Source organism: Varanus komodoensis, unplaced genomic scaffold, assembly GCF_004798865.1.
Source record: "Varanus komodoensis strain SLA01 unplaced genomic scaffold, ASM479886v1 scaffold9, whole genome shotgun sequence".
Lineage (NCBI taxonomy): Eukaryota > Metazoa > Chordata > Lepidosauria > Squamata > Varanidae > Varanus > Varanus komodoensis.
The window spans coordinates 29,465,094-29,484,727 of record NW_025336598.1 but is presented as its reverse complement, the minus strand read 5'-3'; the positions used below and the strand labels follow the sequence as shown (position 1 = coordinate 29,484,727).

At 42.1% G+C, this 19,634-nt stretch overlaps 1 protein-coding gene across 12 annotated transcripts in view; it reads right to left on the bottom strand.

Moving 5' to 3' along the window:
- STK39 (serine/threonine kinase 39) overlaps window positions 1–19,634 on the bottom strand; it is a 200,211-nt gene that overhangs the window by 101,668 nt on the left and 78,909 nt on the right. For all 12 annotated transcript variants that reach the window (XM_044417884.1, XM_044417887.1, XM_044417883.1 and 9 more), the window contains exons 11-14: window positions 8,133–8,255; window positions 7,998–8,030; window positions 7,073–7,135; window positions 6,163–6,230 (exon numbers count right to left, since the gene is read on the bottom strand). In XM_044417884.1, coding sequence (XP_044273819.1) covers window positions 6,163–6,230; window positions 7,073–7,135; window positions 7,998–8,030; window positions 8,133–8,255 — 287 coding nt within the window. The remainder of the gene's footprint in view (window positions 1–6,162; window positions 6,231–7,072; window positions 7,136–7,997; window positions 8,031–8,132; window positions 8,256–19,634) is intronic.

Sequence of the window (19,634 nt, the reverse complement as noted above, 5' to 3'; positions counted from 1 at the left end):
CATCCACTAATACCGGAGAACGCAGTGTAAATTGAATCAGGCTCAACGAAGGAATGGTATTGAATTCTATTCTGTATCCGAGCTGGACGATAGACAGGACCCACCGATCAGATGTGATGGACTCCCAAATGGGGAGTCGGCCTTGCAGCCATTCCCCAAAAGGGAGGGGGAAGGGTGGGTGTGGAGGTGGAGGAGAGGTTTGCCCGTCCCATCAACGTTGATGCTTTTCCGTGTCAAAACAACGACAACTCTGTGGGAAATGCTGATGGGGTTGTTGCCATCTACGTTGGGGCCACTGTTGATACTCTGAGGAGGCTGGTAGCGGTAGGATGGACGCGACTATGACCACTTACAGTTTTGTTGTCCCAGCAATTCCATCCGTCTTGCTGTCAATGTGGGATTCATGGATGGACTTGAGCTTATGGTCCGTCCACGAATGAAAAAGTCCGGAGCCATCAAAGGTCATTTCTTCTATTCACCGCTTCATCTCATCAGGGAAGTTGCAATTCCTCAACCAGGCATGCCTTCGCAGTGAGACGGCCACGACAAGAGCCCTCGAATCTGTATTCACATGGTGACGTGCTATGGATAGTTGTTGTATAGCCACCTGCATACCCTCCTTGATGAAGGTCCTAGCCAAATCCCGTTGTTGTTCAGGCAGGGGGGCGACGATGTTATTCAGCCTCTGCATAATAAAGAAATGATACCTGGCCAGGATGGCTTTGTAATTAGACATATGAAGATCAAGTCCGGCAGCCGCGTAGACCCTGTGTGCCAAGGTATCAATCTTGCGGCCTTCCTTATCCCGGGGGGTGGTATGCCCCCTGGCTTCCCTGCCCTGGGATGATTCAACCACCACGGAATTTGGCTTGGGATGATGGAGTAAGAAGGGTATATCGCTCTTTTGGACCCGATACATGGATTCGTATCTTCTCACTGTGGGCTGAGTCTGCGAAGGCAAGTCCCAAGGATGAGTCATTGCTTGCCGTAAAGTTGTGATGAGCGGCAGGACAATTGCAGGTGATTGCTCTCCCCTGACAATGTCACAGAACTTGTCGGTGCTCAGATCTGGCTGGTGTTGCGCCTCGATCTCGAGCGACCAAACAAGTCTAGCCATGAGCTCTCCGAATGAGATGTGGGGCTCTTCAGGTGACGATGGCCCCTGAGATGTTATAAGAACATCAGGAGATCTGAGTCAGAGTCGGGCCCAAGCTGACGAGTAAGTCCCTGGTGAAGTGGGACGTTCAGGTTCCAAACGTCTCAAAGTGGACGGCATGTCCTCATGAGCGGATGGCGAGGAATGATCCCATGGCTGAGGATGAAATCCGAAGGAGTGGTAATCTTCCCAGCCCGACGGATAACTGTAGTAGGGCTGGAACCATCCTTCCTCTTGCCTTTCGTCCATCCAGGACCAAGGTGGCAGTGGGGAGGCTGGAGATGTGTCCCAAACTGTTGCCGAAGGCATCGGGGTCGAAGACCAAGCCCTGGGAGGAGAGTCTTTAATCTCCCCATCGGAGATAGACTCACGATGTGTTTCCTCGGGCAACTCAATAGGTAGGCCCTGTTGAGGGGCAGGTTGTATTGGAGACCCTGGAGGGGTAACCTGCATTGCTGCCTGAAGCATCGGTACCGATGGTGTTGGTACCAAAGCTGCCGTCGGGATCGATGGTGCTGTAGAACCCAAATCCCTATGCCTCTTCTTATGGGGCAGTTTAGCCACTTTGTCTTTCTTCGCCTTTTTGTGGGCAGAAGAGTGATCTGACCCTCCATGTTTCCTCTTCTTCCGGTGTTTACGTGGGGGAGAGAGAGATTGTTGAGCCCCGGAGGGGGAATTTCCATCATTCGATGGCTGCGGCTGAGGCATGGGCGGTGTGGATGAAGGGCGTTGTCTGGGGCAGAGGCTGGGCGCTGGCCCGATGCAGTCGAAGCGACGGCCTTGCGCTTGGCAGGTGGAGCACGCGCTGGCCTGGGCTTTGCTGCAGGCTGATCCGACTGCATCAGCGCTTGGTCCCATAGGAGCTTTCGCAAGCGATTCTCCCTATTTTTTCACGCTTGCTTACTAAAAGCAAGGCAATGGCAGCATTTATCTGTCCTGTGCCCCTCGCCGAGGCAAAGGAGGCACAAGTCATGAGGGTCCACCAGGGACATCTTGGACCCACATTCCACACATTTGTGAAGGCCGCCTGCTGCGCCATCGCAGAAAAGGAAGAAACAGAATATAGGAAAGAGGAAAGTATAACAAGGGAATAATAACTTGGAATAACAACAACAAAGAGTATTAGAACAGTAAGAATAAAGAGCAAATACTGAGTTGAGTGAGAAACGAACAGGCACGAGGCACAGTGAACGGTGGTCGCAAAAGACTGGAGCAAATGGCGGACACTCTGCTCTATATATACTACCGAGGGGGAGGGGAGGGGAGTTTTCCCGCCAAAACCGTTAGCTTTCAATCTTTCTGGCCTAGGCACTGCGCAGGCGCAGCACCCATATGTGTGATGCACAGAGGCCACGACAAAAAATCACTTTAATATGAGAAGCAAAATGCAGAACTTCAGGACCAAACGTAAGTTCTCACAAGATGCAACACTGATCCTACGAAAGAGCAGTGGCACCAGTTTTACTTGACCTACCTACTCTATTTCGCTGCTGGCTCAGAAAAGTCACGGGGTAAGAAACTTTCTCTTGAACAGCAACATTAAAATGCCCCTAACTAAACACAGAATAGTTTTAAATATGTTTTGCTTGTAGCTAGTTTGTATTTTGTTTAATACTTTTACATCAAATGTAAAATCTACTTGAACTAAAAGATGAAAAGACATGCCTGATCTCAGAATCCTAAAAACTCTGTGTTAATATCAGGACTTCTGTAAACTTACCGTTTCCTTGGTGGAACTTTATTCCTGGAATATGGCAAGGGATACGCTATCTCTGATCCATCATCAAGCTAAATACAGAAATCTCCTATCATAATTTCTCTAAGCAAAGATTTGTTGCAATACCAAACTTGATTTGAGCCCTAAGCTACTTCTTCACCTTCTTGTGTGTATATGAAGACTAATTATAATATCAGATGAATTTGAAGAATGTAATCAATATGCAGGCATTGGCTTACTGCTTTTTGGCAAAATAGGTTCTCCTCTTTCACTGCCTTCCCCAACCTTCAGAAGAACTGGACTACAACTGCCAGCATCCCCAGCCAGACACTGGGAACTGCAGCACAAAACATCTGCAGGGCCCCAGTCTGGGCAAGGCAATTCCAATGCATTCTCCATGTCATTATCAACAACTCGTCTTAAAAATATGCTCAGCAGTGTGTGCGTAAAGCCCAAGATCATAAGAGAATTTAGCTCTTGATATTAACTTGGTATTAATACAACTCAATGCAACACATTGCAAAGCTAACCACATAAAACCAAAGGATCATGCCAATGAAGGTACAAACTGTAAGCAGCTTTCTTTATGCAGAAAAGAGTGGTAGGAGCAACTGAATACAATTGATAGAAGAATTGTATCTTACTGAGCAAGTGGATTTACCACTAAAGCCTTAAAAAGAAAAAACTACCAAACTGCTTAGTCTGTGAATAGCAAAACAGGTAATGCAGTTTCTACACTGGCTGGAGCATTTCTTTCTAACATACAGAGAAGTCACACAAATAAAACCTCTTATCTTGGACTGCTGTTGTAAATTCAACTGGAATAGAAATATTGCCTGACCTTTCCTTCCAGAAGAAGAATGTACACAGAGCTCTACATGAGGCCCACAATCTGTAATACTCAAAAAAGGAGTTATACCAAAATTTAAACCTCTTCTTCCCTGCACTGCTCAAATAATTTTACTCTGGGAGAATAGAGAGAGAATGAAAAAACATTCCACTGGAAAATTCAATACACATTAATTCCCAAGTAAATCTCACCATTTTTACTGAAGCTTGTTCCTAGTCACCTGTGCACACAACTGCAGGGTAAAGCAGTGAATAAGCACAACGCCCAGACCAGTAGGGCACTTTGAAAGCTGTATCAGAGTGTGCGAAAGCCTACCTTGCAAGGTTATTGAGAAGCGAACAAAGAACATACAGAGAAAATTTGCTTCCAGTGCTTATTTCTGGCATCTGATTGGCATTACTTTCACATTTGGCAACTAGTCTTCAGAATCAACGATGTCATGCCAAAAGCTGCGATGAGTTGACGACTAGGTGAGCTTTACAGCTGCAGGAGGAGAGGCGAGAGCCTTTATTCAGCCTCTGTGAGCTGAAAGGCCTATTGCAACTGCCTTCTCCCATGTGCTTCTTCACTCTTCGCTCCCTGACACGAAGACTTGCACTTTACTAACACTGGAAAGACTGTGGTGGATGAGATTGGTCAACATACATGGTGGAGACTCCAATGCACCAAATGGGAAATCGTGGCTCTGAACCCAAACCACAGCCACCCACAAGCAAAGCCTTCCAGTATGGGCCAGAGCAGATTTTCACAACCAGGCAGGCATCTGGAAGAGTCCTGAATGGATTGTGTCTCCTCCCCTAGTGCTTGTATGTGAGGGAAGTTCTTGATAAGGCATGGTTTCCATCAAGCCACCCTGTCCACATACATATACAAGGCCACATTGTTCTGCAGAGCATCTGAGCAGGCGTTGGCAAACCAGATGGAGATACAAAAGCTGCATCCTCTTTTGTGTTAGAAATCCGTATGCTGGCACACTGAGGGAGCAACACAGAACAGCAGGCAGAAGACGATGAGATCATCCTCTTGTCAAATAAGGACACAGGCCAAGAAAGGTTTGTACAGAGGACAGATCAGTATATTGATCATAAATTAGGTGGCAGTGGGATGTGGGAATTGGTTTGGTTTGCTACCAGCAAAATGGAAAAGCCAGTGACCTATGGAGGTTGTCAGGAGGGAATTCATGTGGGGGGGGGGGCAACAAGAGCTGGCAACATCTTTCTGCCTCCTGGCCTCCTAACTGGTTAAGGCACGCTTCAGAAAGGGGAGGGGAAGAAAAAGCCCTGAGCAGGATTTTGCTTCCTCTTTTCATAGGTTTCTTCTGCTTATTTAGGCATAACTGGCAAAGGAAAGGAGTTGTGTGTACACATTCTGCTGATATGAACACTCTCAACACATATTTGGAACTCTTATACCTCCTCACCCAGAAGATGTGCCCAGTTCCTCCTTTCACAGACTACACAGAAAGAAAAAGGATAACAAAATTAAAAGGAGAGCCTTATCTTAGCACCTGCTGACCAAGCTGAATGCAAAGAACCTTTGTGGGGCCACATGAGAAACTGATATGTAAAAAGGGAAAACAGAGGCACTTGTTGGAAGATCATCCAGACCTCCAACTAATCTTCATTTCCAAGATGTTACTGTGAAGAGACCTGTACTCATTTTCTCACACTCCTGTATTAGGATGTCAATAAGTGAAAATTGCCACCTCCTTTCCATGAAAGAAGGAAGAAGAGGCAGATCAACTCTGAAGAAGTTATAGCTTTCCTGGTTATTTTAGCTTAAGTTCTAGAAAAAAAATTAGGTTAGGACTATATAAAAAGCATGTTAAGCTAGCTCTGTGAAAATTAATTAGGCCTTTGAAAAGCTTGCTAGTTAAGAAGAAATTAATAGGCTACCAACTCATTTTAAAAAATGGAAATTACTGTTTGTCTACTTCTAAAGAACTATAAAGTCTGACACTATATGTGTATCTTTTTTTAAAAGGCTCAAAGTTCTTTGAAAATGTATCACTCATTTTTCTCCCTCAGTTGCTGATCAAACCTGCCCAATAAAAATGTTCTGAGCAGACACGTTGTAATACAGCATGGTTTCTTTCCGTCAGAGGTTGACTGGTGAAGTGTGAAAGAAACTCATTAAAAATCTCTCACTGTGATCCTGCAATGCAATGAAAAAGGAGGGGAAAAAGAAAACACTTAATGAAGGGTACCTTTAGCCTGAAGCTACGTTCATATTTAGTATTTCTTTCTCCCTTTCTATTTTACTAAGCAATTAAAAGAGAGCAATTAGTCATGGGAACACCAATCATATTGGTCATACTGGGAGACTGACTGTAATAACACTTATTTTCTGCTAATATTATGAAAGTTTAATGAGGGGAATAATAGATAAAGCAGACCACTCCAAAAAAGGATATGAGAATAAATAGACGAAGCTTCTTACCTTAGTCTTAGAACAAGATTCACTGCGCATGGAATTTCACCATATTCATTGCTAACAGCAGGTGGAGTCTAATTTTAAAAAATAGAGTATCAACAGTTTGTAAGAGGTGTAACATCATTTTGGAAGTTGCTGAAAAGAGGATCAATTTCTTAAGGTAGTTAACCTATTTGGCCTTGCAGCAGCCCAACTCTTACAAAGAACAATCCAAATATAGAAGTAGTATAAATTAAGAGAATGAGTACAATTATTTTGGTTATTACTTTGGTCTTATTCTGTTTTAAGCTTATGGTTTTATATTCTGTTTTATGTTATTTTATGGTTTTAACTTCGTTTTTAAAGAGCTCAGGCAGCTCCAACTAATGAGTGCTATACAAACAAACAAACAAACAAACAAACCAGTTTAGATTTATTCATCAAATTAATCTGATTAACTGAGATTTAAACTTTTAAAGGTATTTGTTTTAAGTCAAACTTACAGCTTAATATAATGTTGTTATCAATGCTGATGGATTAACACTATATTACCTCCAATCAGAAACCAAGTAACGGCTTGTTAGTATCCTCATCACATTGCATATAAGCTTACGTGATTATTCCCCATAAGCAACAATGATATTTAGAATGAAGACATAACTACTCCTTTTACCACAATACCTGTTTTCCTCAAGGCCAATAACAATAACCAATCTGGCATGGTTAATCAGTAGGCAGACAGTCTGGCAGATATGAAGAGAGATTCATTACGTCAATCTCTAGCAAACTTGCAAATTAGGATTGTGGGGAAGCTGCTGGGAGACCACTTCACCATATGTCAAATCTACTCAGACTTCACAATCACCAAGGTAACTCAGTTGTGTGACATCCCCCACCCCATCCATCTAATGATCATACTTTTTAATAATGACAGTACCTGAGGTCCTTTTATAGACAAATTCTGTATTTGATCAGGTATGTTGCTGGAATTCATGGAAATCTGTTTCAAATAATTAAGATATTTAGAAGAAAGCACAAAGAATTTTTTTAAATTGTTGTAACACACCAACATCACATGACTTCAAAGAAAAATTTTAAACCCAAGAATAAAACCCAGTGAGTTGAATCCAAAGTTGTTCTTCTATTTAGGAAAGGCTCTTTGATCCTGTGGAGGCTTCTGTTAAGTGGGAGGGTGAGAGAGGCCTTTTTTCTTTTTCTGCAAAAGTCTCCTTTTTTTCCTGCACACCCAATACCACCTTCCATACTGACTTGGAGCTCCTTCTGCCCTTTTGCAGGTTATTTGAGCTAAGAGGCTCCAGAAAGAAAGGAGACCGGAAAGGACACACGGGGGTGGCAGAGCACGTGCTTAACATCTCCACACAAGGCAGGAGACATCCCCACTTAAAAACCTGGAGGACAATGGCTCCCAGCTGGTTTTGACAAATCTGGACCAAATGGACTCAGACTCCTTAAGAGGCAGCTGCCTCAGTTTCTATGAAAATGAAGTGATATTTTCAGGGGTTAAAAGACTGGCTTTGTGTTGTGTTACTAGGTTTAAATTTTACAGGTTCAGGTCACTTTGGTGTTACTTTAAACGTGTCACAAAAATGTAAAATGAATACAATCATCTTAAATGATCAATGGTTTTGCCCCCAAATGTCTTTGTCAGTTTAGTACAATGGCATTTCAAAACAATAAAATAAAGGGTAGGCACTTTTTGTTTTGTATTCCCCCCACAAAACCTACATCTTGTGCCTATTTTATATATTTTGAAGTTTTAAAAACTTCAAAATTCTTGATTTACCATAGATAAAATGACTTTTAAAACTCACACCTTTAGAAAAACAAAAACAGGTATTTACCTCAGCATTCTCCTCTTCTTTTACTCTTCGTGACTAGAAAACAATCATCCATAGTTACTAGCTGCACGTTATATGTCAAAATAAAGAAAGTTTACATCAGTGAATTACAACAGCCACATAATTTGCAAGGGTCACCTTTTCTTGAGAAAAAGCAGCTTTGCCCTCTTCACTCTTTTCATCCATTTCATCATCACTCCATTCCCAATCTCCATCTTCTGTCTTGTGTAGATGGCCACTGGACCCTGGTACTCTCCTAACCTAAGAAAAGATCATAAACAAAAGAATGTCTCCTCATTATGTTATTATCCTGATATCCTCCTGGTTTTGCTTTGATCAATACATGAAAAGTAAAAAAAAAATTAGTTTTACTATTTATACCTAACAATGCTTATCCTGTAAGTTCTCAAAGGCTCACAAAATTGTATGCCTGAATACCAAGGCCAATTCTCACAGTCCATGCTAATAACTGGAATGTGAATGGTCAAGAATGCAGGTGATTAAAGTCCAAAGCAATTGGAGATTTATTTTCTCTCACCTCTACATTAGAGGACTCTACTATTAGGAATTCAGCAGAACCAAACCTGTGCACACTAATCAGCAGAATGGTAGATGCTAAGCTTGAAAATAAGCACTCACCTGGTCACCTGGAAGTTGCAGGAATGGCCACCAGATGAGCAGGTGCCGACTTGCATTGTGCATCCAGTGGGAGTTTGGTCCTTCCTATGAACTCATCACCACCCCCACCCACATGGCCTCAGTACGTGTTGGTGAGCAATATTTTATTATTTTATTTTTTGTTCCAGTAGCCTTTAAGATACACAACCAGCCTACTAGTGCACAAGGCCCACCAGTTGCTACAGTGACTGGAGACAGCCCAACTTCCCTTTGCCTTCCCCAGGCTGCTCTCCAGCTGAATAATCAAAACATGACAAGTCAAGTGAAATGTAAAGAAGATGTTTGCCTTTGAACAAAGATTTCTATTAAGAATAACAGATGAGAAGGAGCTTTTTAATGCAGTGTTCTATATGTTAAGCCCATTTACCGGCTCAGTAATTTTCACAGGGGTAGTAATTTTTTTAAAAAAAAATCTTAACTGTATTTTCAATGTGTGGTTGCATTTCTGGTAGTTTTTTGGTGCTAGGCTTGCAATGAATTTGCCTGCCTACCCAAGATGCTATATGCATCCCCTGCAGTGGTGGGGTGGGGGTATTCATCAGGTAAACAGTGTGAGAGAAAGGGATCAAACCATAACATGGGCCCCATCCAAAAGTTACCAGCCCCTATGGCTGCTTATTTATTTTTTTTAACAGGCATGCTAATATATACAATTTTGCATTTAACATATCTTAAGTTTGGCCCTTAATCCATTTCCTTCCTCTTCCTTGTGCACACAGAGAAGGCAATCAGCCTGAAGCATTTTAAGCTGTTCTTGTCATCATATCGATATTAAGCTTCAAGACATAAACAAGGTTCCAAGCTGCTTCTTTGTTTGCTTCCCATTTTCACATGTATTTGCATCTCGAACAGATGCATTAAAGGTAAAGAAAAAATGAAGATAGAAAAATGCCAACAACAAAAAAAGAGTGACAAAAGCCTATTCAACAGCATTTTTCACCTTTCTAGTCAAGTTTTTAACTTTATAAGTAGCTGCATATAACACACAGGATTTAAAATATATTCATTTGTGTTGACAAAGATATCCGGGCAACACACTACAAAAGAATGGAGATTGTGCAGACTAGTATAATGTGGCCAGCATATTAGAATTAAAAGTCAAGATGCACCCTGATGGCACAGTGCACTTTCAGTATCTTTGTAATTTTCCAGGGATTATGACTCAGACTGCTTGATCAAAAAAACTTATGAACAGGATCCTTGAGAAAAATTCTCAGACCTAAAAAATGGCTAAGAGCTCCAGCAAATACACAAGAATATGACTAGAGGGAGAGGTTAATTAAAATTATTACTTTTAATTATTAATAATTTAGTTACTGCAAATCTTGTTTTGGAGTTGGGGAAGAGAAGATAAAGCATTACAGGACAGTAGTAGCAGCCAGGAATAGACAGAATGTTAAGAAGTGAGCTAAGATGAGAAATGGGGTTGGAATCTAAGCAAACCAGCCTCTCTTTTCAGAATGACCAAGTAGGGCTTTATTTAGGGATATATACATTATGCTTTTTAACCAACTTCTCAGTGGAACTAACCAAAATAAATTAATTCAATATACAATGCAGACTGTCAGCCAAAAGATTTAGGCTGCCTTCCAGAGACTGATATTACCAAACAGGTCTCTGAAACAGCTTCTACCACCATTAGATACAAGTCGTTTGATCAAAAGAATAACTTCAGGTTCTACACCCTAGTACCAAGGGAAAGCAGGGGAACTTTATCATTTACATTTTATAATGCAAGGAGACGCTATCAAAGTGCTGCGGGTCCAAGGTATGAAAGAAAAATTGTGGCATCAGGAATTAAGGTCCAGTATACACTCATGATACTTGTTGGAAACTTGTCCACATGTCAAATCAATACTCTGCAGTTGTTCAAAAGCAGATCTTACTACTTGTCCATACAAGGATTTCCTACCCAGGAATAAAATGTGTCCCTGCACTGCATTAAAATCATGGTATCTTCCATACAGGCCTACCACATACACAAAACATTATATAAAGGTTTCAGATGGCAAGTGCATGGCTGCTTCTACATTTGACCTCAAAACCTCGGGAAGGAGCTAAATGCTGCAGACAGCCTATCCATATATGACAGCCTATCTGCAGACAGCCTATCCATATAAAAACTATTTAAGATAGTTTTATAGTTTTTAGTAATAGCAATCCCATGGCCTTCCTTAAATTGCAGCTTATCCTTCCTTCATGTAGCCAAGAATTAGTGGTTTTCCTTGGTTGCTCTTATTTAAGATCCCAGTTAAAAATTTGAGATGTTTTCCCTATTTACATGTAGCTCATCCTTTCCCAACGATTTCTGGAAATAATTCATAAGAATTTCTTTTTTTCAAGCAAAGTGTTAGGCTGGGTGGATGAACAGGACTAAAAGAAATAACACTTCTCTTCTGCTTCTTGTCTGTTTCCTTTTGAGGGTGACAAATTATATGGACACCTAACTATGCTCTTCTGAGCAGTTAAAACTCATTTAGTCATTTTTATCATCGTTGCTGCTTTCATGTGTATCACTGTTATCAAAACACCCCATTTTGCACTAGATATAATGCAGTATCATTACATGCTACCATTTGTATATTACTCATGGAAGCAAAAGATACCAAAATAGAAAATGTTCTTGTTTACATGGGTATAACTCCATGCATTCTGCTATTTTCACCACAAAGTCATGCGACACCCACTTTCCCCTCCCATGGACATAACCATGGAAGAAGTCTGAACCACCACACATAGAATAACAAAAAGTTCAAATACTCTTTCCAGGTTATCTGAGAAAACTGCTATAATGTTAGGTATGTAAAATGTCTGTTACATACCTGCTTCCCACTTACTACTACAAAAAGAGTATTCCACCAAATCTATCCACTCCGAGGCAGCCACCGCCCCTGGTGCTTTGGCACATGTCAGAGAAAGACCAGCCAGGTAGAGTCAGCCTGTACCAAGCAGCCCTGACAGAAACACGGGGAGAACTGCTCTTCCACCTGGTACCTCAGCATTGTTGCCTCACCTGCCCCAACCTTTTGCAACTGGGAACGCTGTGCTGCGGGTAAAGCATTTAAGCCTGCTATTCTTCCTCCCAATTTGGAAGCCAAGTGCAGGACTATGAGAAATCCCTTCTGTTGTCTCCAATCAGTGATTCAAAGTAACTGTCTGGGGTCCCCTCTGCATGCCCCTCGTCCTCTAAGTGACACCCACAGGAATCCTCATTGCCCAGTGTTATATCTAATCACTGATGTGAGATAACAGCAGGGATTCCTGTCTCCACCCCAAGCTCCTGGTCGTCCCTAGAAGGCAGGTGCACTGAGGAAGTCCAAGCTTCTATGAATCAGAGTCCCCTCCTTGGATTAAGGAATATGCTGGTCCAAACAAACACAGACATAGAGGAGATAAAAAGGGAACAGATGACAGAGATGAAGGTAGGTGCTGACTGTGGCGGGTTGTGCTTGTGTGTTTAGGTGAGCTATCTTTCGCTTTTAAGTGAGTGAGCTATTCTCACCTATGGTCGCTAAGGAGACTTTAAAGAGCAGATGTTGAAACAGCATCACCACCCAAGGCTTGAGAAATGGTCATTTTCCAGCACTGTCTCCCCTTCTCCCAAGTTTACACAAATAACCATTCCCTCGGGAATAGGAAAAAATCCTATATATTTTACACTGATTTTTCTCCTTGATCAACCACTTTAGATTTTGGTTATCAGGCAGAAAAGCCGGGATATAAATATTATCAATAAATAACATTAAAAACACAGGTATCAATGCCACTGCTCCTGTTTCTCTCCTCCGCCAAGTACTCTTATTGCATAACTTACCATGGTTCTTACATAAGTGTCATGTACTTTTCACTCCTCCCTGAAAAGCAGTAGCCATGGGTGCTGCCACAGGAGTAGCAGGGGAGGAGACGAAACAGCCCCATGATGGTTTTGTTCAAGAGGTAGTACAAGGCCTTTGAAAATGCACAGCCACCCCTGGCCAGTTGCTGCCTGTTCGGCCTTCTTTGTTTAAGGATATTCTAATGACGGAAATAAGGCACATTGTATCATACCATGACCACAATTAGCACTGCTCTGGCAGCTGGGGAGGGGGGAAGAGCTTCTAATTTGGGTCCTATTATCTCCCAGCAACAAAAGGTTGCTTCCAGCATGAAAGGCAAACTTATTTGTAACTTTAATAAAGAAGACAATAAGAACCTTCACTCATATAAGGACAAATTAACGCATATTAGAGAACACAGTTCACATGAATCAGAAGAATGTGCAGGTGATAAAAAATGAATTTGAATGGCTGACATTTAAACTGTATACCTAATACAAAGACAGCTCAGCACATTGTAATCTGCAAGTGAACGCTGTTGGGGGAGGGAGCTAACAAGCTCCTGCCAACACCACCGCAGCTGGGGAAGAAGACAGTCTGAATGTCAGCTGGAACAGATAATGCAGGACAAATCAGAGGGTGGAAAAAAGCTCACCGTAATGAAAGGAGATGGCAAAAAGCAAGTTACAACCTTACAACCAAACAAGCTTCTGCCTAGTCCTGATGCACTTTATGTGGTTCCCCCTGCCCCCACCAGCACTTTTCTTGCCCCATTCACATTGTATGTATGTCAAAAGATGCCAGGCACTTTCTAACAAAGGTCATTCTGTGGCTCAGTTCCGCTTTTTAAAGGAAAGACATAATTCAGGGCAGTAAATATGACTGCAGGTTGTCTCACGGGTGTGAACGAAGATCCTGAAGGCCTGTGGGATCTGGGCGAGTGCCAGAATTTAACCTTGTCTCAAATGAGGCAGAAACGCAAGACAGCAGATGCTGCTAAATGCCAAGGAACCACAAAGCAACAAATGAATGCAAGACGCTTTTCTTCTGCAGGCTTTCTATGCTATAACATTGATAGTTATTGTGACAGTTTGGGGTTTGTTTTGCTGAGCAATCTGTAGATGCCTGCCATCGTATGCTCCCACTTAACGCCTCCAAGCAGGGACAAGCACCCACAAGGTAGGCTACTTCAGAGAAGGCATGTCTGTAGCCTGTCCCAACCTCTCCCCCATCCTTACCCGACTTGGTAGCATATAACCTTACAGTCTATCCTACTGTTCCCCAGCTGATGTCCTCCAGACGACTTGGACTTCATCTCCTGTCAACCTCTTTAGGCATGGTCCATAGACAAAATGCTGGGAATTGGCCTAGGCCAGTGGTGGCGAACCTATGGCATGCACGCCACAGCGGGCACACAGAGCTGCTTGTGAGCCAAGTCGCCCCAGCATCGCCCCAGCAGTTGAGCATCAGGTAACAGTGCACATGGGGGCCATGCGCATGCTCGGAAAGGAGTAGCAGCGCCAGGCAATGATGTCACAGGCCGTGACTCATCCGCGCTTCACATGGCCGGTCAGTGCACTGCCAATATTTATATATTTGCTTGGACTGGCTGTGAGTTGTTTTTTCTAAACTAAAACCTCAGTAGTCAGGTTTTATTGCAGTGTTGGCACTTGGCAATAAATAAGTGGATTTTGGGTTGCAGTTTGGGCACTTGGTCTCTAAAAGGTTTGCCATCACTGGCCTGGTCAGTGTGAAAAGCAGGGACAAGCTCTCTTTGGGACCGGTCCAAAGTAAACCTCCAGTCTCCAAATTAAGAGACAAAATATATTATTAGAATAGAAGGAAAAACAAAGCAGACACTAGATAAAAGTAAAGCACGTGATGACCTATGCTGAGTGCTTTTCAATACCCATGTGTAGCAGGTGTACAAGGCATCTGGATTTAGTCTGGACAGGTAGCAAATGTCCCATGCAACTCAATCAAAGGATCATATCTCGTGTTTATTAGTCAAGAGATCAAGCCAGGAAAAGGCATTTAAACAGAAATGACCTCAGTTCTAACAGACTGAAGGCCCCTAGAGGGCTTACATTTGAAGGCTCCGAAAAGACATGCCCCTTTCACAAAGCCCGATGAGAACCGGCCACCTCGCCAAGAAAACCTACAGCTGCAGGGAAGCAGAAGAGAAGGGACAGCTTTGCAGTTCAGTCATCTTAAGGTTTTCACCCTTGGCTGCTCTTCATTCTCCAACCTCCCTGTGAAGTAAAGGATGCGGCAAGTCTTTCCTTCCTTGCATTCTAGTATGGAACCTTGCCCACCGCATCTGTTTGCTGGTGCTTGGTGTTTGTTTTATTCTACTTGTTGGTGTTGTTGGTGTTGTTTTGTTTTAGTCTACTCGTTTTTTCTAAGCCATCCCAAGACACTTGTAGGGAATGGATGGGAAAAACTTTAAATTAAAAAAAAAATTATTCTCTTTCCTTCAACTCTATTCCACGTGGGTAGGAAGTGATGGCAGCATGGGGCACCACCCTTCTAACTTTTTAAAATTTAACACTGCAGCTTATGCTGCCACAGTGCAGCAAGGGGCTTGTGAGATGCCCTGCTATATTAGTTCCAGTCTGGCTGTATTTACATGTCCTCCATTTGTGGAATTCTTCCCTACACTTGGCATGAAACAATTTCCTCCAAGTTAGAAAAACTTACGATGGAACCGCCTGGCCGTTTATTGTTTGGGTTCGGCAGGCCCTGCCTTTACGTGATGGACCTAGGGGAACGCAGACTGGCAGAATGTCCAAACCAGTCTGAAATCACATAGTTTATATGTAAGAGTTTTTTCAACCTCCAGATAAATGTAAAAATGGTACCACACATTGCTTTTCCAAAATTTAGTAAGGATGGAAAAAAAATATTTCTGGTATAGTCAAAACCTGGTAGGAACCAATATTAGGTAGAAACCCAGGTCCTGGATAGAAAAACTTTGAATACTTAAGTATTACTCAAAATTTTAAAGCAAACAGGTTCCCTGGACAACTAAGCACCACTATTTTTTCACTCCCTATTGATGAGTGTACATTGTCAGTTCTAAACAGCATTTCTACAACCAACATTTCTTTCTTGAAACTAGAAAAAACAGTTCATTCAGATATAAACTGCTGCAATTCAATTTAGAGTATACACAAATTGAAGCTATTGTTGCACTACAAGCAACTCATCAAATATTCATTTGTTCAGTTATAATTAAATACGTTTAAATTACCATAAAAGATGTTTATAAAATATGAAGATCAACCCATTTAATTAAGGCAATTAGGAGAATTTAGGGGGAAAGAGTAAAAATACTTTTAACAGTGGTCCTTTAATTTTTACTGATGATATCACAACATTGCTTTTTATTAGCTATCAAAATTTACAAGAGAAGGAATGTCACTTTAAAAAAGGAAATAAATGTAAATTGCCATCCCTCCCCCCCGCCCCCAATCCTGAGTTTTGATGTGAATTTGAGCTTTTAGAGCACTGGATTTATTTCTTCTGTTTAAACGAGGAAACTAAAGTGATGTCTGTGTCTCTCTGACAACTGAATTAACAGAATGATTGTATGATACCTGGGAGAACCATTCCTGAAGCTGTAGATGCTGCTACAATCCCAGGAGGTGGCACCCAGTATCAGTTCCTTTTCCCCTTCACAGATTTTGTGAAAAGCACCATGCTGCCTGGTCTTCTGAGGTCCCAGCCTTAGAAGGCCTCAGGGAGAGAAAAGAGGCTTCAGGCAATGGATGGGCCGGGTGGGAGGGAATGGAGGATCCACAGGAGCCTTCAACCTCTCCATCATTTGTCCTATCCAAGGTAGGTCAAAGCTGCAAACCTGGCCTACCTGAAAATTGTACAGAAAATCAGGAACAGAGATGTTTGGCCTCTCTCCTCCTCCTGCCCTACCTGACTTCTGCCCAGGGGGCACAGGACTGACAAATCACAATGATTTAGGAGTCCTCTGTCTATCAAGTGGGTAGAGTATCACCCACTCAGGACTGGGAGACTGTACCACTATCATTCTACCTTATCATTGGAAGTGTGAAGCATACAACTTGCTCATTGAAGTGAGTTTGTAAGCTGCTCAGAGAACCTTTGGGTTATGGGGCAGCACAGAAATGGAATGAAATAAATAACAAATACAGGTTTGTACCCAGAATCCTTATGTGTCCTCCTTTTGGATTTTGGTCCTTCAATATCATTCTGTAATATGATTAAACTTTGAGGATGAAGAAAGCATTTATCATTCAACAGGATTTTGGATTTCAATTCTTCTTGTTCATCCCATTAAATGAAATGAAAATGGCATTGATATAATTTATTTGTTTTCTAGTTTTATGTCTTAAAGAGATCACCTTGCCTGTGTTGTGAATCAGCACAGGTTTGTGGGGTAAAACATACCATCAAATTCTCAAGGACTTATATAAACTTCATTCAAACTAGTGATGGTCAAAATTGCCATATTTGAGTTCACTGAAGCTCTCTGAAGTCTTTCCTGAAATTTGATTCACCTCATTTGTTTCCAAAAGCAAACATTTTTTTTCCAAATTAAAAAGATATGCATTTTTTAGAAAAGCATATTTACCCAGGATTGAAACCATGAAAATGCAGATTTGAGGAAGATTAAGCAAGTGTAAATATGAACATGAGTTCAGAAATTGCACAAAGAATGGCTCTCCTGCCTACCCTGGTGTTGGCCAGGAGAACACAGCTTGATAGAACACAGAATAAGAACTCACGGCTGAGAACGCTGCATGTCTGCATGATTTATGGGCAGGGACAGAATTCTTGCATGTCCCTAATTGAAACCAGGGTAGTGCCAATTCAAGTGCATTTGAGAGACGTCCTTTCTGCTTCCAGCCCAACGACTGAAAGCAGGTTTACACAGGTTTTTTCCCCAACAAACTTTCATCTCTAGGAAGGGTCACAACTTGTGCATTTTTTAAAACCCTAAGGAAATTTGCACAAATTAAGATTTGCGCAAACCATACTGGAGCTATATAGTCTTTAGTTTCCAGTTTGCGCAAATAATACACAGCATGTGATTTCCTTAGTGTTTAAAAATATGTGGAACTGCATCCTGTCCCAGAGATGGAAGGCTGCAAGCTGACTCGACTTACATAACTGTGACCCAGCTAGCAAAGTGGGATCCAAAGGGCCAAGGTCCTGAAGCGATTTGTCCTGGCTTCCTCTAGTGGTGGACTTAATTATGTCCAAATGACAGCATGGACACACATGTACAGTGATAGCACAAGAAATGGAGTCATGTACCTGTTCCAGAATTCTTAGCTTTCCTTTTTCACACAGCCTCATCATGAGTAATGAGAAAATACTGCTTAACATTTAATATGACTTAATATTACTTAACAGTGTAATCCAAGCCACTCTACTCTTGGAGGAAATTTCATCAAATGACAAAACACATGCTGCTAAAATGGAGAGTTCTCTGTATCCTGACACTTCCCAGCAATCCGCCCAACTGTGACAATATTTAATACTCAAATACTTTCTCACAATTCTAGGGAAGTAGTATGCAGTTCGAGCTTCAGGCTCCATTCAGATGTACACGCTAAAAGAAAAATAGTGAAACGCTACCTAATGTATCAAGGCCAAGTTGCAAAATCTGTCAGAGAAAAAGACCCGGGCAATAGACATATCATACTTAGAGAGCCTAACCCTAACCTAAAACAGAAGACCCCCTCCCCCAAAAATTTTTATCACGGAGAGGCCTTTCTCACAAATTACACGACTGTGGTTCATCAACATGGATCTGAACTTTGTATGCTGTTAGGTAGACTTCAGCTAGACTTTTAGATTGATAAAGGACGTTTCTGTGCTATACTATACATTGCTCATCATGCATACTCAATTAGCAATCCTGTGGCCCCTACATAATGCTCTGACCTTGGAGCAGCTGGTAACTGGAACTCCAGCCCCCTCGCCTGCCCTCTATCCAAGGTAGGGAAAGTAACTTTGAAGAGGGGAAAAGAGAACTGGAGAGGAGTGACTGGAGAGGCCTGAATCTGAGCTGTCTTGATATGTCCTCCAGCTGCCCAACACTCTTCCTGCAAGATGCTCCCACTGGATGGACAAAAAGGTGCACCGAGCAAAAATGCAGGGTGGGAGGATGGGAATTGCTTCTACCGTTCCTCCCATGCTGCACTGGATGACCATAAATCTGGAGGCTTACAGCCACTGCAACAGGATTTCACCCTCGGTAGGCTGCATTCAGTAGCCCTAGTACACTGGCTCCCTCTCAATGGAGCTCCTTACTTGTCAATGTCACCCAGGCACTAATGTTGCCTTTCCCCCCCTAATTACTGCTCAGGACATTTATATTTAAATAAGCCTTCCTGGACTGGCCACCCACGGTTTTATTTTTCTAATTTGAGTCCAAACACTTTAGCTTTACATTTGGACTGTTTTCTTCTTCTGTTGCTCACTGCTCAGGAAGCCTATTGGCTATGTAGTGCTATATGAATTTTGTAAACTAAAAAATAAATCCCACCATCCCTTCTACTTTTTCTTCTAGCGTAACACTGGATGCAGCCTAGTGTACGCCTCATAACTTATATAGTTGCTTCTGCATTAGACAAGAATGTAAAACGGATAATATTTCTAAGCTAGTAATTTGTGGCATCACTATAATTTCATTTAAGTTAGAAGATTACTCTCTTAACATGGAAAATTCCATTCTTTAATCTTTACTTTTCATCTGTACCAATATTAAGCGTAGCAAGCACACTGCTGCCCTCTGGTGTATGTTAATAAAATACAGGTTCAATGACGACCGTTAACTATTACCTCTCTTGGTATAGTCATAGATACATCATAGGCATTTGTAATTAAAAATACAGAGCTCTCTGTGAGTGGTAAACAGCTTGCATTATTCATGATTAACATATAAGGTCAATTAAACAACAGGCTTGAAGCATATCAGATAAAGAACTCATCAAAAGACCTGCACAGCTTGCAGCCAGAAGTTTGAAATTGCCTGCACTGGACCGCGAGTGCCTCGGAGTGACCCTCCAGGTATCGCTGGACTGCACCTTACATCGCCCCTCAGCACTGGCTGTAGCAAGGCACTTCAACAGCGGCTAGAGGGCCATGGGCTTCCCACCTG